Consider the following 12,667-nt stretch of genomic DNA (forward strand, 5'->3'; position numbering starts at 1 on the left):
CAGGCCGGCGACCTCTCCCGCCTTCCTTCTACAGCCGGAGGCCAATAAAAGCCCCAAAGCCCCAACCCAAACCCGAACCCTAGGTATCTAGCAAAGCTCTAAAAAATATTGGATTGCTAGATCATCCTCAAAAATGTTGTTGTCTTGCTGGGCTACTTGATAAAACAATGAATGACAAAATGCTGGAAAGATGAAATTACTGAATTACGTATATCTGTTGATGGGTGGTAAAGTTGGCCAGACGGGCCGCCCGGCACGGCACTGGCACGGGCACTATCTGGCACAAGACTATATGGCACGATTACTTAGCCGTGCCATGCCATGTAGTGCCGCCGTGCCTAACTGTCGGCACAGGCACGGCACTAACAGGCCGTTAGCGTGCCGTGCCGTGCCACAGGGCACGGCGGCACTGCAGTGCCCATGCCAGCCCTGGCACTAAGTGTGCCTACCACTCTTTTTACACAGAATTACAAGCACAATTCAAAAATAATGAGATTCACAAGCAATTTAGAACTTATCTTGCTGTATTCACAAACACAAAGTCACAACACAGTCACACAGACAAAGTCACAGAGATAACAAAATAACATTTTATTGGGAGCTTTAGTGCAATGGCTGCCTCATTAAAAACCTATCTAGGTAAAACTCACCCTTGTGAGAAACCCTAGACAGGAAAAAAGAGTGCAGCCCAGCTCCAATTATAAAGTTCATCACAGTCCAGTACTTAATATTACAGTCCCATTACATAAATGATAACTAATCAAGATAAAGTTCTTCAAAAGCTTCTTCAAGTTCCTTGTCCTCCACCATGTGTTGCAGCCTTGCTTTTGCAGCCTCCTAGTCTTTGATGCAGGTGAGCATCTCCACCATGTTAGGCTTTAGCTTCCTCCGCCGCTCCTCGATGATCCTGCCAGTCATACTAAAAGTGGATTCTGAAGATCTGATTGAAACAGAAATAGTTAATATATCCTTAGCCATGGTTGACAACACTGAATATGTGAGTTTGTGTTGATGCCACTAGTTTAAGATGTTAAAACCATCATCTAAATGGTTCACTGTGTCACAGTCCAAGTAAGAAACAAGTTCAGAGACATTACCACCTGAAGAACTTGCAGCCTGCAGAAGGGCAGTTGCAGATGTATCTCTAGCCATGCTTAGAGTAGCAGCTAGAGTATGCATGCCACCAGCAGAACCAACATCATCATCATCATAAATTTCATCCCAAGCAGACCTTTTCTTACTAGATAGGTTAGGAGGTACAGTCCTCCTCAACCGAACACCTCCATATTTCTCCTCATACTTGTTGTAGACATCAGTAAGTCGAGATCTAGTGCTAACCTGGTAAGCACTGTAATCTGTACTGGTAAGGGTACCCAACCTCCTGAGCACTCTATTGAAACCTTTCATTTTAGCTCTAGGGCCCAGGATGAATGCAAAAGAATAAAGCAAAGGTATGTCCCTCCAGTATTTGTTATACTTGTCTATCATAGGTTGAACCACATGTCTGATGTGAGTATCATTAGCATAATTCTTTAAGTGCATAGCAATCTTAACAAGATAATGAATCATAAGTGGAGATGTAGGATAGTACACACCAGACAATGCAACTGTAGCATCATAAAATAGTTCAAGAAATCTTAGCACTTTTTCTGTCATAGCCCAATTATCATCAGATAAAAGCAACTGATCACCTTCAACCCTAGGATATTGAGCAACGATGAAAGTTGTGAATGGGACCTTATGAGGAAACAAATGCTTAAGCATTAGATATGTAGAATTCCACTTAACTTCCATGTCTAGCTGAAACTTTTTAGGCCTAACACCAGTGGCAATGCAATAACTTTATATGCAACAATTCTCTGATTAGATGAGTTTAAGAAAGATATTGCAACTCTAAATTTCTCAATCAATGGCTTAAGAGCAGTTAGAGCCTCCTTAACAATCAGATTGATAATATGGCATGCACAACGCTGATGCAAGAACAAAGAATTAACTGAATGTGCATTGTCATCCCTATCATCTTCCACAACTTCAATACCAAGATATTTAGAAAGAACAGGTCTAAGCTTTTGCATGGCTGAAACATTAGATGATGCATTGTCCAAAGTAACAGCAAAAACTTTTTCAGTCAAACAATAGTCATCAAGCACAGATGCAACACGATCAGCAATATTTTGACCATTGTGTGAACAATCAATCAGCCTAAGACCAAGCACTCTCTTCTCTAGTTGCCAATCAGAGTTTTATGTAGTGAGCAACAACACTGAGGTAGTCTTCTTTGGCATTACCAGACCAAATATCAGAGTTTAGACACACACAATTAACACCAGCAGATTTCACAATCTCAACAAGCTTAGCCTTGCAATCATTGAAGTATTTTAGCATGTCTCTAGTGGTGGTTTGTCTAGATACTGCAACAAATTTAGGATTATGAGCAGTTCTAATGTAATCTTCAAATGCATAAGATTCACCCAAAGAGACAGGAACATCAAGCCTAGCAAGCAGTCTAACAAGTTGAGTATGGGCAACTATAGGACAGTACTCCCAATTACGAATACTACCATCAGGATTAAAAGAGATTTGTGACTGAGACATGCGAGTTTTCTCATGCCTTCTAGGGCATCTATCCCTATGGCGGGTGAGGTGACCAGTGCCACCACTAGAGCACCCAAAGTACTCCTTAGAGCAATGGATGCATTTAGCTTCATACCTTACCTTCTTACCGTTCACTATTTTGAATATCTTCTTGAAATCAAGCCACACGGCTGAGGTAGAGGAGCGTGAGCGCTTACCGTTGTTCTCTTCCCCGTCCCCGTCCACTTCTTGGTCATCGCAGGGCTCGAGGACGATGGGAGGTTGAGCCACACGGCCGAAGAGCTCCGCGGCATCCTCGCGCATGTCGTCCTCGTCATCATCTCCGGCCAACCCGCAAAGCCGCCTCTCTTGGTTCGACCCACCCTTAACCGTCTCGTCGTCGTCGGATCCGGCCATCCTCACACGCCCGCGCCCCGGTTCCTCAACGGCTACACAAAAACAAGAGTTAGGGTTAGGGATAAGGGATCGATTGAGCAAGGGTTAGGGTTAGGGTTTCCTACCTTGATAGCCGGAGCACCGGAGTCGCCGACGACGTTGACGAAGCACAGATCCAGCGAGATCGACTACGGATCCGGCGAGTTCTAATACGGATCCGGCGAGATTGACGCGGGGCCGAGACCTGGCGAGGCCGACACGGAGGTGACGAGAAGGACGACGCGAAGTGAGATGCGAGATCAAGAATAGGTGATAGGAGTATACATGGCCATGCCGTGTGCAAGTGCCGGCGGAGGCCGGAGGCCACCGGAGGGCGAGGAGAAGGGCAGAAGGGAGGGGATTCGGGGAGGGAGGCAGAGAGTCGCTCTCACAGCGGAGAGAGCTGAGAGCCAGAGAGGGATAGGAGAGCGAGCGAAGAGAGAGAGAGGAGCGGTGTAAATGAGCTAGGGTTACGAATGGGGGGTGCGGGTGGCTGCGGCCTTGCTTATATACGCGCCCCCGCCAACGGTCGGATCCAACGGTTGGATGGAGCGGGGGAGGAGGATCCGACGGCTGATAGCCGTTTGAGCCGTGCCTTATGTGGGCTAGCCCATTAAACGTACCGTGCCCGTGCTGGTACTACGGGCCGAATAGGCGGCCCAAACACAGCACTAACGCCGTGCCGTGCCTAGCACTAGCACGATGGCTCACGGACCGGATCGTTGCCGGGCCATGCTTCTTTGTGTCGTGCTCAAGCTGGCCCGTCGTGTTAGTGCCAAAATGGAAATCTATAATGGGTGGGTTGGGGTACCTCATCCTTGTTGGTAGCATTTGCATGTGGGGCAGTGCCCCCACTTCGTGCCCTTGTAGAGGGCCTGCCAATCAGCCTAGTAGTTTTGGCAGCATCTGCCATTTGCTTTTATTGATGGGGGGCATCAACAAAATCGTCGGTTGAATTTGTTTCCTGGGAGAGCCTGCTGGCAGGGACCTTTCGCGCTGCAACCCGACGCTGTCTGGCTTGATGATTGCGAGCTTTCTCCATCAATTGGTGGTCGTCCAATGGTGGCTCGTTGTCGGAGCTGAAGTCGAATGTGGGTGCTCGAGCGGGATTTTGGACACCACCGGCTGCGGATGCACCTTCTCTCTCCGCTGCATTGGACATCGCGTCCGGATTCACATCCGAATGCTGCGTCTGAGTGAGGTCCATTCGAAACTCGCCGCCTTCGCTGTCCCTGATTGATATACCTTTGAAACCTTGAGGAAGATGACCACTATGGCCCCGTTTTTTTCCACTGACTTATTTTTAGCACCCGTCACATCGAATGTTTAGATACTAATTAGGAGTATTAAACGTATACTATTTACAAAACCCATTACATAAGACGAATCTAAACGGCGAGACAAATCTATTAAGCCTAATTAGTCCATGATTTGACAATGTATTGCTACAGTAAACATTTGCTAATGATGGATTAATTAGGCGTAATTAGGCTTAATAGATTCGTCTCACCGTTTAGATTCGTCTTATGTAATGGGTTTTGTAAATAGTCTACGTTTAATACTCCTAATTAGTATCTAAACATTCGATGTGACACGTGCTAAAAATAAGTCAGTGGAAGAAAACGCCCCCTATATTTCACCTTCTGCATTTATTGAAAACCCCCTATACAGAGATAAAAAAAAAGACAGTAGTGAGACACTTCGGTACTGAACACAAAAAACAGGTTACTAGGAAAAAGAGCAAATGCAATAAAACTACTGATAAGAAAAGAGCTACCATAGAATATAAAACCATTGAACCATGAATCTGAGGACTATAAACATATTCGGTACAGTATTCACTCACATTCAGTAATTAGCATCAATAGCAATAAAATCAGTAGAAAACTGAATAAAAAGTAGCCTTTTCATTGGCAATATTCTCATTCAGTAATTTAAAGGATCGTCTACCATGTACGAAGGGATAAACTATTGATAGTAAGCACTAATCATATGAGAAATTAGTGAGACATATAGTGAACACACGATGAAAATTACTAACATACAATAAATATCTGAAGCCACTATGGAACCATTCAACTTAGAATTACTGAATGAAGGAAAAATATTGAGGCCAAACTACTGATATGCAGCTTTCTGCCGCTTAAATTACTGAATCAATACCTTTTGGACTAATGGAACCATTGAACTAATGGAAGGTAGAATATACTATAGAGATAATTGTAAAAAAAAAAGAGACATATGAGTTCTACTGCTTGAGGGACAACAAATTGTAAAGACTGAACTAACAAAAAAGGCCAGGGGTGCTAATCAACAAAAACAAGTTGCTGAAAACCGGAAAATGATCACATACCTACTGGGCTGGTATACATGTTCTAGTGAGCTAAACAAAATCAACTACATACTACAACCCTACTACCATCATACTGAACTACTGAACTGCATGCCACTTCTGTGAACTACTGAACTACCATCATACATATTGCTAATTCAACATACTGTGAACTGCATGATGCTACTGAACTACTGAAATACTATCAAACATATTGCTAATCAACATCACAGTGGGGAAAATTTGGGGGAAACAGGGAGAGGGAGGCGTGCGGGGAGGTGTGTGTAGGGGGCGGGGCTCACCACAATTTCGCGTTGCTGCTCACTTCACGACCGAATGATCAACATCCCGCCATCCCCCCTGAATTGAAGAAAAATCCAGCGAAAAAATTCAAACCCTAGCACATCCATCCCGTCGAGCGGCGGAGCCGACGCCAGCGCAATCCTTTCCCTCCGCTGGCACCGGACTGGCCCTGGAGCAGAGATATTTGGATCGACTTCGACATTTGCTGGTAAGCAACAACCTAGCTCACTTGGTCGGATTGTGCTTCCGGGAATCGATATAGTTCCGGTGGACCTTCCTTCTCTCGAACTCAAATGTCCCATTTTCTCCGTTCAATTACTCGCGGATTTGGCTAACCTAATCCATCCATGGTGCAGTCAGGCTCTTCTTCCTCAGCGCGCGAGGCGAATCCACCTGATGTGCGGGTGCAGCTTTACTTCCCACGAATCTGGGGTTTGACTGAACCCCTATGTCCCTCGTTGAGTCCGCCTCTGCTTCGGATGGGCCGCCGCCACAGGACGCATGGCACGCGGAGTTTCAGCGCCTCCTCCCGCTCTGGCAGTCGCTGCGCGATTCATCCAAGGTACAGATGCTCCCGTTTCCCCTGTATGGCGCTTGAAATGCTACATGATTTCTCATTGTATGAGAATCGAAATGCCACGAAAGCATATAAAGTTGCTAATTTTGCTGTTCTGGGTTATGGTTTTGCCTATGAAGTACAGATGAAATTTTGTGATGATCTGGAGCTCTGAAAAGCATATTTATTAATTGCAATGGTTTTTGTTTTTTCTGATGTAGATGTTGGTTCCTAGTTATTTTTTATTAATAGAATGCTCACTGGCTCTTAAATAGAAGAGAAGTTTTGTGATCTGTCTGTCAGAATGGGCATGATGATTGCAGGCATAGAGGGTTGATGTTGGATGAAACCTCTTTTTCTCGTGCAGGTCATTATCCCAATTTCAATATCTAGGGTGAACCAGTTTGATGCTGCAAGGCTAGATGTCGAGATGTCCGCGATGTTGAAAGAGCAGCTAGTCAAAGTGTTCTCTTTGATGAAGGTGCTTCGTTTACTAACTCCGGTGATTTGGGTGCTCCTTGCAGCTTGCATAGAACCTAAATGCACTGCTAGTTGTTGCCTTCAGTTTTCATGCTTTTTCTTCATATCAGCCAGGACTCTTATTCCAATATGAGCCTGAACTCGATGCTTTCCTCGAATTCCTCATCTGGAGGTTCTCGATTTGGGTTGACAAGCCAACCCCAGGCAATGCACTGATGAACCTAAGATATAGAGATGAGCGGTTAGTGCCCATCACTGGAAAAGAAGGTATTTTTCTGTTAAGTTTGTGTCAACTGCTGCCATTTTTTTTGTATGGTATGCACTTCATGGCTCTTTATTTTACTAATCACGCTGGTTACAGCTAATCAAGTGTAGATGGTTGTGCAACTATATGCAAAACAACATGCATGCTATGCCTCCTGGAGTAAGATAGATTGTTTTGCACAATTCCTTTAAATCAGAATACACTTTGCTTGCATACTGTGGTTGAGGCAACTACAGTATATTAAATTGAAGTTGGCTGATCCTACATTCCTACCTCTTGTACGTCTAACTTTGCATAGAGGCTGCATCTGCAATATGCTCATTGCCTGTCCTTTTACCAAATAAAAGATTTAGTCTCTTTGCAAAAAAAAAAGGAAAAAAAAGGGCGTACCCAGTGTGAAAGCTCCCACACAAGGTGGGGCCTGGGGAAGGGAATTCCTAGACAGCCTTACCCTTGCAAAATTCTTTTAAAATTCTGCAAAGAGGCTGGTTCGAACCGAGGACCTCCGGGCCACAAGTGGAGAGTTTTACCACTGCGCCAGGTCCGCAAAAAAAAATGGAAAAAAACCCGGAAAAACAACCACAAGAAGAAAGATTTAGTCTGCAAATACATGGTGGTCTTTTAGCAATTTATTCAAAGTCTCCAAGGTCTCACTTGAGATGCTATGTTCTTGAATTACCATAGACTAAAAGCACAAAAAGCGTGTTTGGTTATTTTAGTATGTTTTCATTATGAATTTCGTGCCCTACTGAGTAGAATACCTAATAAAAATACACAGTGGAGTGGTTCAATTATGATAATCTCGTATGGAGGGACCCCCAAATAACTTCTAGATATTTTGGTTATTTTTTAGCTGTTTTTCTCTGAGCAGTGTTGATGAAGGATATTTTATTGATTATATGAGGGAAAATAGGGAAATATTAACTATTTGGATGACATAATATGTCAAAAATATAATCTAATTTATCAAACAGTGTGCTAGATCTATGATTCTATGCGGGCTAATGGCGGACATTGCTACGAGGCATAACATGCATATTGTTGCATAATTGGGACATTCGCGTATATCTCATAATCTGTTAGTTTGTTGAGACTTATGATTAGTTGCATATCTTTAGTATTTTCTTGTTTATAGATAAGTTCCTTATTGGTCTTCTAACATCTAGAAAATGGATAGGACTATCATCCTTTATGTTTACAAAATGAGAGTGACTTACCATCGGCCTTTGCCTTGTCTAAAGCCTTCATCTATGCTCATCCTCTCCTGTTCTAGTGTATCGTCCCCTCAGGAGTCAATATGCGCCCTTCTGGCCCATTCTGGATGGTTTTAACCATTCAGAAACTCATTCAATCATATTTACATGAACACATCAAAATTACACCTTGGTTGGAGCTTCTTCTTTTTTTACACTGTGCATGCTATTGATGATCTCATTTTCTCTACACGAACCAAAGTTGAAGTTAAGCTCTGCAAACAAACTGAACCGCACCAAGGTTATCTGAAATAGCAAATCTAGTTCCAACTAAATGACTATTCAGAGCCTCGATATGAAAGTGAATACACTCAGTTTCTTGCATATCTTGTTCAATCCCAAATATGTCTTTGTCTTAGCCAAGTTTAGCTCATTGGTAACAGTCCTAGGAGTCTGTTTTTCCATACTGATTTGTTTTGTTTGAGGAACTGCTAGTGATATGTAGATGAATATTTCTGAGCAACATCTGATGGATTCTTTGTGCTTTTCAGTAAGAACAGGTTTGGAAGGACCTGGGCTTTCTGTTTCTCAAAAGATCTTTTATTGTATTAGCTTTGTTGGTGGCCAATATATATGGTCGCGATTGCAGTCCTTTTCTGCTTTCCGTCGATGGGGTGATTTGGAACAGGTGACCCTGATACCTTCTTTTGAAAATTTAAAGTTCCTTTTCACTCTTATAAGTTAAAGTATCTATTTCATGTTGTAGAGACCACTAGCACGCCGTGCCTGGGGCTTAGTGCAGAATGCTGAAGGATTGTACCAAGCTGCTTCATTCTTCAACCTATTATTGTTCCTTTATGGTGGAAGGTATCTTGTGCCTGCTTAATTATGGGAATGTCTTCATGCATGCAGAAATTATTCATGCTTAACAGGGTCCGAACCTGGGATCGGACCAGTTCTGTGATTCGTTCCTTTCTTCTTTTTCTTCTCCTTCTTCTTAATAATGATGGGCGGCTCTCCTGCCATTTCATGAGGAAGAAAAAGGATTAACAGGCCCTAGCAGGTGGCACCTAGTTTGGCATTGCTAACCATCTATTTAGAGATTGAACATAGTCAATGTGTACAGCATGTACTGTCCACTGTGATAAGAAATTGGCTAATAGCTGCGGAATATTGTATTTGAATGAACTAGATCAGCATGCCTTGTGAGAAAAGGGAAAGCTATTGTTTTTTTTTAAGAAGATTATTGTCCTGTTCATCTGTCAATTGTTATGAAGTTCATATGACACACACCTATTTTGAGCCTTGCATATGTGTTTTTGAAGGTACAAAACTATCGTAGAAAGAATTCTGAAAGCAAGACTTGTTTATGGGAGCCCCAACATGAATAGAGCTGTTAGCTTTGAGTACATGAATCGGCAGCTGGTTTGGAACGAGTTTTCGGTAAATATCTTTCTTGCAGCACTGTTGTTATCTCACAATCAGTTAGTAATATTAAAACTTGCTAGTTTATGCAGTTATCCATTTTACAGTTTGATCTAGGCTTTTGATTGGATATATACTGATGTATGTAATGAAAAGTCTAGCCAATGTGGATCACATGCATTCTTGATGGATCAGAACACCTACCAGTTTTCTGAATAATTAGTTGTATTATATCCTCCACTATTTGACATTGTAGGCTGCATATTTTGTGCACTCCCGATACTAGGATGCAAATCTGGGAGGTTGAGGGTACCTTAACCACATATGTTTCAATTCAAGATGAAAAAGCATCTCTATCACAATTCCATGGAATAATAATTTTACCAATTCGAACACGTTGCCTTGTTATCAATGTTCAAATGTGGTTTGCATGACAGTGGTGGCGTAAAAAACTGTTTGTCCTGTAATGAAATCCTTGTAGGTGTAGTTACATATACTCAGGACTATCTAGTTAGGCACTTTCTAATGGATTGGTAATGTGGTCCTTAATGTAGAGTAAACAGGGATGCTGTGCAGATTTCTTTAGTTGTTTCTGAGATTTCCCATAAAAACATTGGTGGGATTTTGTGCCATGGCGGCAGGCTGGCTGGCCATGTGGCCCAAGGAGTACTATAGCAGCAGCAAGAGTTCATCTAGTGTCCAGTATTTTGTTAGGATCTCTCTCTGGCTAGGTTTCAAGTTAGGTTAGAATGTTATCTCTATACTAATTGTTAGTCAAGTCAAGTTAGTAGATTTCATCTATTAGGGGCAGCTATATGTGCCTGCTGATCTCATCTATTTGGAATGAAGAAAAGAATTATCAGGAGATTTCATCTGCTAGGGGCAGCTATATATGCCTGCTGACATCATTTTTTTGAACAAAGCAAATAATTATCAAGAGAGATCCTCATCGTCACACTCCCAAACTCCCGAGAAGTCTTTTTTACTTAACTCTAGGACTTCTACGCTGGGCCTTGAGTTTGGGCGTAGCTGTCTCCAGTGTGCCCGATCTCAAGTGTTTGGGTCGAGTCTGTTCCCCTCGCACACTCAGTCCCTATTGTTCTACACAGCCTCTAGTCCTGGCCATATAACATTTTGGTACAATTGAAATCCTGTATTGTTTATGTAGATAAAGTTTTACTCAAATATGCATCAGAATGCTTGGACAGCAGTGAGTTATCTAATTTGCAAGGTCATAGTTGCCTAACAGAATGTAAGTATATAAACATGGGCTGGTGGCTCCATTGCAATAAACTTGATGATATATTATTATAGGAACTGAAATGCAACAAAATGGGTAAAGGGGGCTTGACTGCACTAGATCACATTGTTAATGGTTTCTATTGTGACATGTTCTATATATAGACTTGTGTTTTTCGAGCTATTTAGGTTCATGAAAGCAAAGTATCACTAGTAACTTTACTGCTGTTCGTTACATTCACCTCATTGCAATATGAAAAGATAAAAAAAAATCAATGAATTTATCTCTACTCTTCAAGCAGAAGTGTTATCGAGTCTGAAATTTGGACACGTATGCGAAAAACTAGACAAGTGTGGTACGATGAAGCAACCTCAAGCATGTTCTTACGAGCATTGCTGAATGCTGATATTTGTACTCTGGGGAGCTTTTATTGTCACATAAGAGTGTATTTTACCTGTGTTTAATTGGTGTTTTTGCCAGCGTCTTGATATTCAGCGAGACTTTATATTGATGTACTGTAGACATTACAAAGTAGAATCCTGAACTTTGAGCGGTGCATGACAGCATGACACTGCTTAATTCTGCAGGAAATGTTGCTTTTGCTTCTTCCGCTCTTAAACTCATCCTCTGTAAAGAAGTTCCTTCTCCCCTTCTCCAAAGATAAGTCGGCAGGTTCTTTTGGTGATGAAGCAAATTGTCCTATATGTCGGTCCAGTCCTAGCATTCCTTTTATAGCTCTTCCATGTCAACACAGGTATGCTGCATGCTGCTTCTTACTGCTTTACGTTGGTCATATATTCCTTTGTGGTGTACTCCCTTCAGTGGGTTCCATCCTAACATTTTGCACAACAACGAAGCACGTTAGAAAAGGCACATTCTGATAGCTATTATTATATTAGTATTGCTGGGATGGTGTTTGTTTCTCTAGCTCGAAGTAGTAGATATAAGATCATTCAGAGAGAGAGAGAGAGAGAGATAAGGAAAAGCAGGTGCATATATCTTGTTATTGTGGAATGGTAATATCCTTACCAGGATTTCTTGACAACTGTAATAATCATATTTCAGTCTAATACCTATGTTTCTTCTAAGAAATCAAAGCGCCGAAAAGCCAAATTAAATAGTTTTGTATGAGTCGTACACATGCTAGGTGATTATGCAATATCTGACTTATATGTTTGTTTCCGACAAATCTGATTTCTGGAATGACTTAATGTCTTCCTTACCTATTATGCTATTGGTATTGTATCTAAATTCCTGTGCTGATGTTTGCCTTAGACAGGTTCTTTGTTTGTTTCCAGGTACTGCTATTATTGCCTACGCACGCGGTGTTCGGCTACGAGTTCTTACAGATGTCCACGTTGTAACGAGGTGGTTGTTGCAATTCAAAGACAAGGATCAGTTTAGTTTACTTAGTCGGGTTCAACAATTCTTGCCCACGTACAGATTAGCTCTTTGATCTTCATACTTATAAGTTTCGATGCCCCCATTTAGGATTCGCATCATGACATTGTACATGTAATGGCCCAAGCATGGGCAATTTTAATGCCATGAATTGCTGGTTGTATATTGAATATTACGTTCAGTTTGTATTTTATTGAGTAAACTCTGCACGCATTGTAGCCAATAGACTTCCGTCAAGGCACATATGTCTCTCTTTGGGTAAAGTAATTGTTGTATTCTTATGAAAATAATTTAGTGTTAATAGCCTGGTATTTTGAAAAAGCAAAAGGAAAATTAACTTTTAGACTGTAAGCTACATATCGTTCCTATTTTTCTGTTTTGCGAATGTGCAGTTGTCCCTCAGTACTCCGATTACAAATATAAGAGGATTTATATTTGCCCTAAGTTAAACGTTCTTAGTTTT

General features: G+C 41.9%; 2 protein-coding genes across 5 annotated transcripts; one reads left to right on the forward strand and one right to left on the reverse strand.

Annotated features, from left to right (window-relative positions):
• Positions 1–572: 572 nt before the first annotated feature.
• On the reverse strand, positions 573–4,333 carry LOC111255796 (zinc finger BED domain-containing protein RICESLEEPER 3-like). 2 transcript variants are annotated; one of them, XM_022822979.1, is made up of 2 exons: positions 3,096–4,333; positions 573–3,023 (listed from the first exon to the last, which is right to left on the reverse strand). In XM_022822979.1, the coding sequence occupies exon 2, from the start codon at positions 1,792–1,794 to the stop codon at positions 1,018–1,020; it is 777 nt and encodes a 258-aa protein (XP_022678714.1). In that variant the 5' UTR covers positions 1,795–3,023; positions 3,096–4,333; the 3' UTR covers positions 573–1,017. Both variants share the same exon structure in this region, with proteins under 2 accessions (XP_022678714.1, XP_022678715.1).
• A 1,377-nt stretch (positions 4,334–5,710) lies between these two features.
• Positions 5,711–12,437, forward strand: LOC101771862 (peroxisome biogenesis protein 2). 3 transcript variants are annotated; one of them, XM_004983174.4, is made up of 9 exons: positions 5,711–5,852; positions 6,001–6,206; positions 6,568–6,681; positions 6,791–6,947; positions 8,690–8,826; positions 8,905–9,005; positions 9,464–9,581; positions 11,391–11,557; positions 12,079–12,437. In XM_004983174.4, exons 2-9 carry the CDS (start codon positions 6,093–6,095, stop codon positions 12,257–12,259), a joined length of 1,089 nt encoding a protein of 362 aa, XP_004983231.1. In that variant the 5' UTR covers positions 5,711–5,852; positions 6,001–6,092; the 3' UTR covers positions 12,260–12,437. The 3 variants fall into 3 exon arrangements, with proteins under 3 accessions (XP_004983231.1, XP_004983234.1, XP_004983233.1); XM_004983177.4 differs by having other exon boundaries at positions 12,083–12,437; XM_004983176.4 differs by having other exon boundaries at positions 12,102–12,437.
• Positions 12,438–12,667: the final 230 nt, after the last annotated feature.

The sequence above is a fragment of the Setaria italica genome, chromosome IX (assembly GCF_000263155.2).
Source record: "Setaria italica strain Yugu1 chromosome IX, Setaria_italica_v2.0, whole genome shotgun sequence".
NCBI lineage: Eukaryota > Viridiplantae > Streptophyta > Magnoliopsida > Poales > Poaceae > Setaria > Setaria italica.

Coding starts and splice junctions, on each gene's coding strand:
- LOC111255796 (XM_022822979.1), bottom strand. CDS start 1,794: ATGGAAGTTAAGTGGAATTCTACATATCTAATGCTTAAGCATTTGTTT.
- LOC101771862 (XM_004983174.4), top strand. CDS start 6,093: ATGTCCCTCGTTGAGTCCGCCTCTGCTTCGGATGGGCCGCCGCCACAG. Junction 8,827..8,904: donor GATGGGGTGATTTGGAACAG/GTGACCCTGATA, acceptor TTCATGTTGTAG/AGACCACTAGCACGCCGTGC. Junction 9,006..9,463: donor TTGTTCCTTTATGGTGGAAG/GTATCTTGTGCC, acceptor GTGTTTTTGAAG/GTACAAAACTATCGTAGAAA.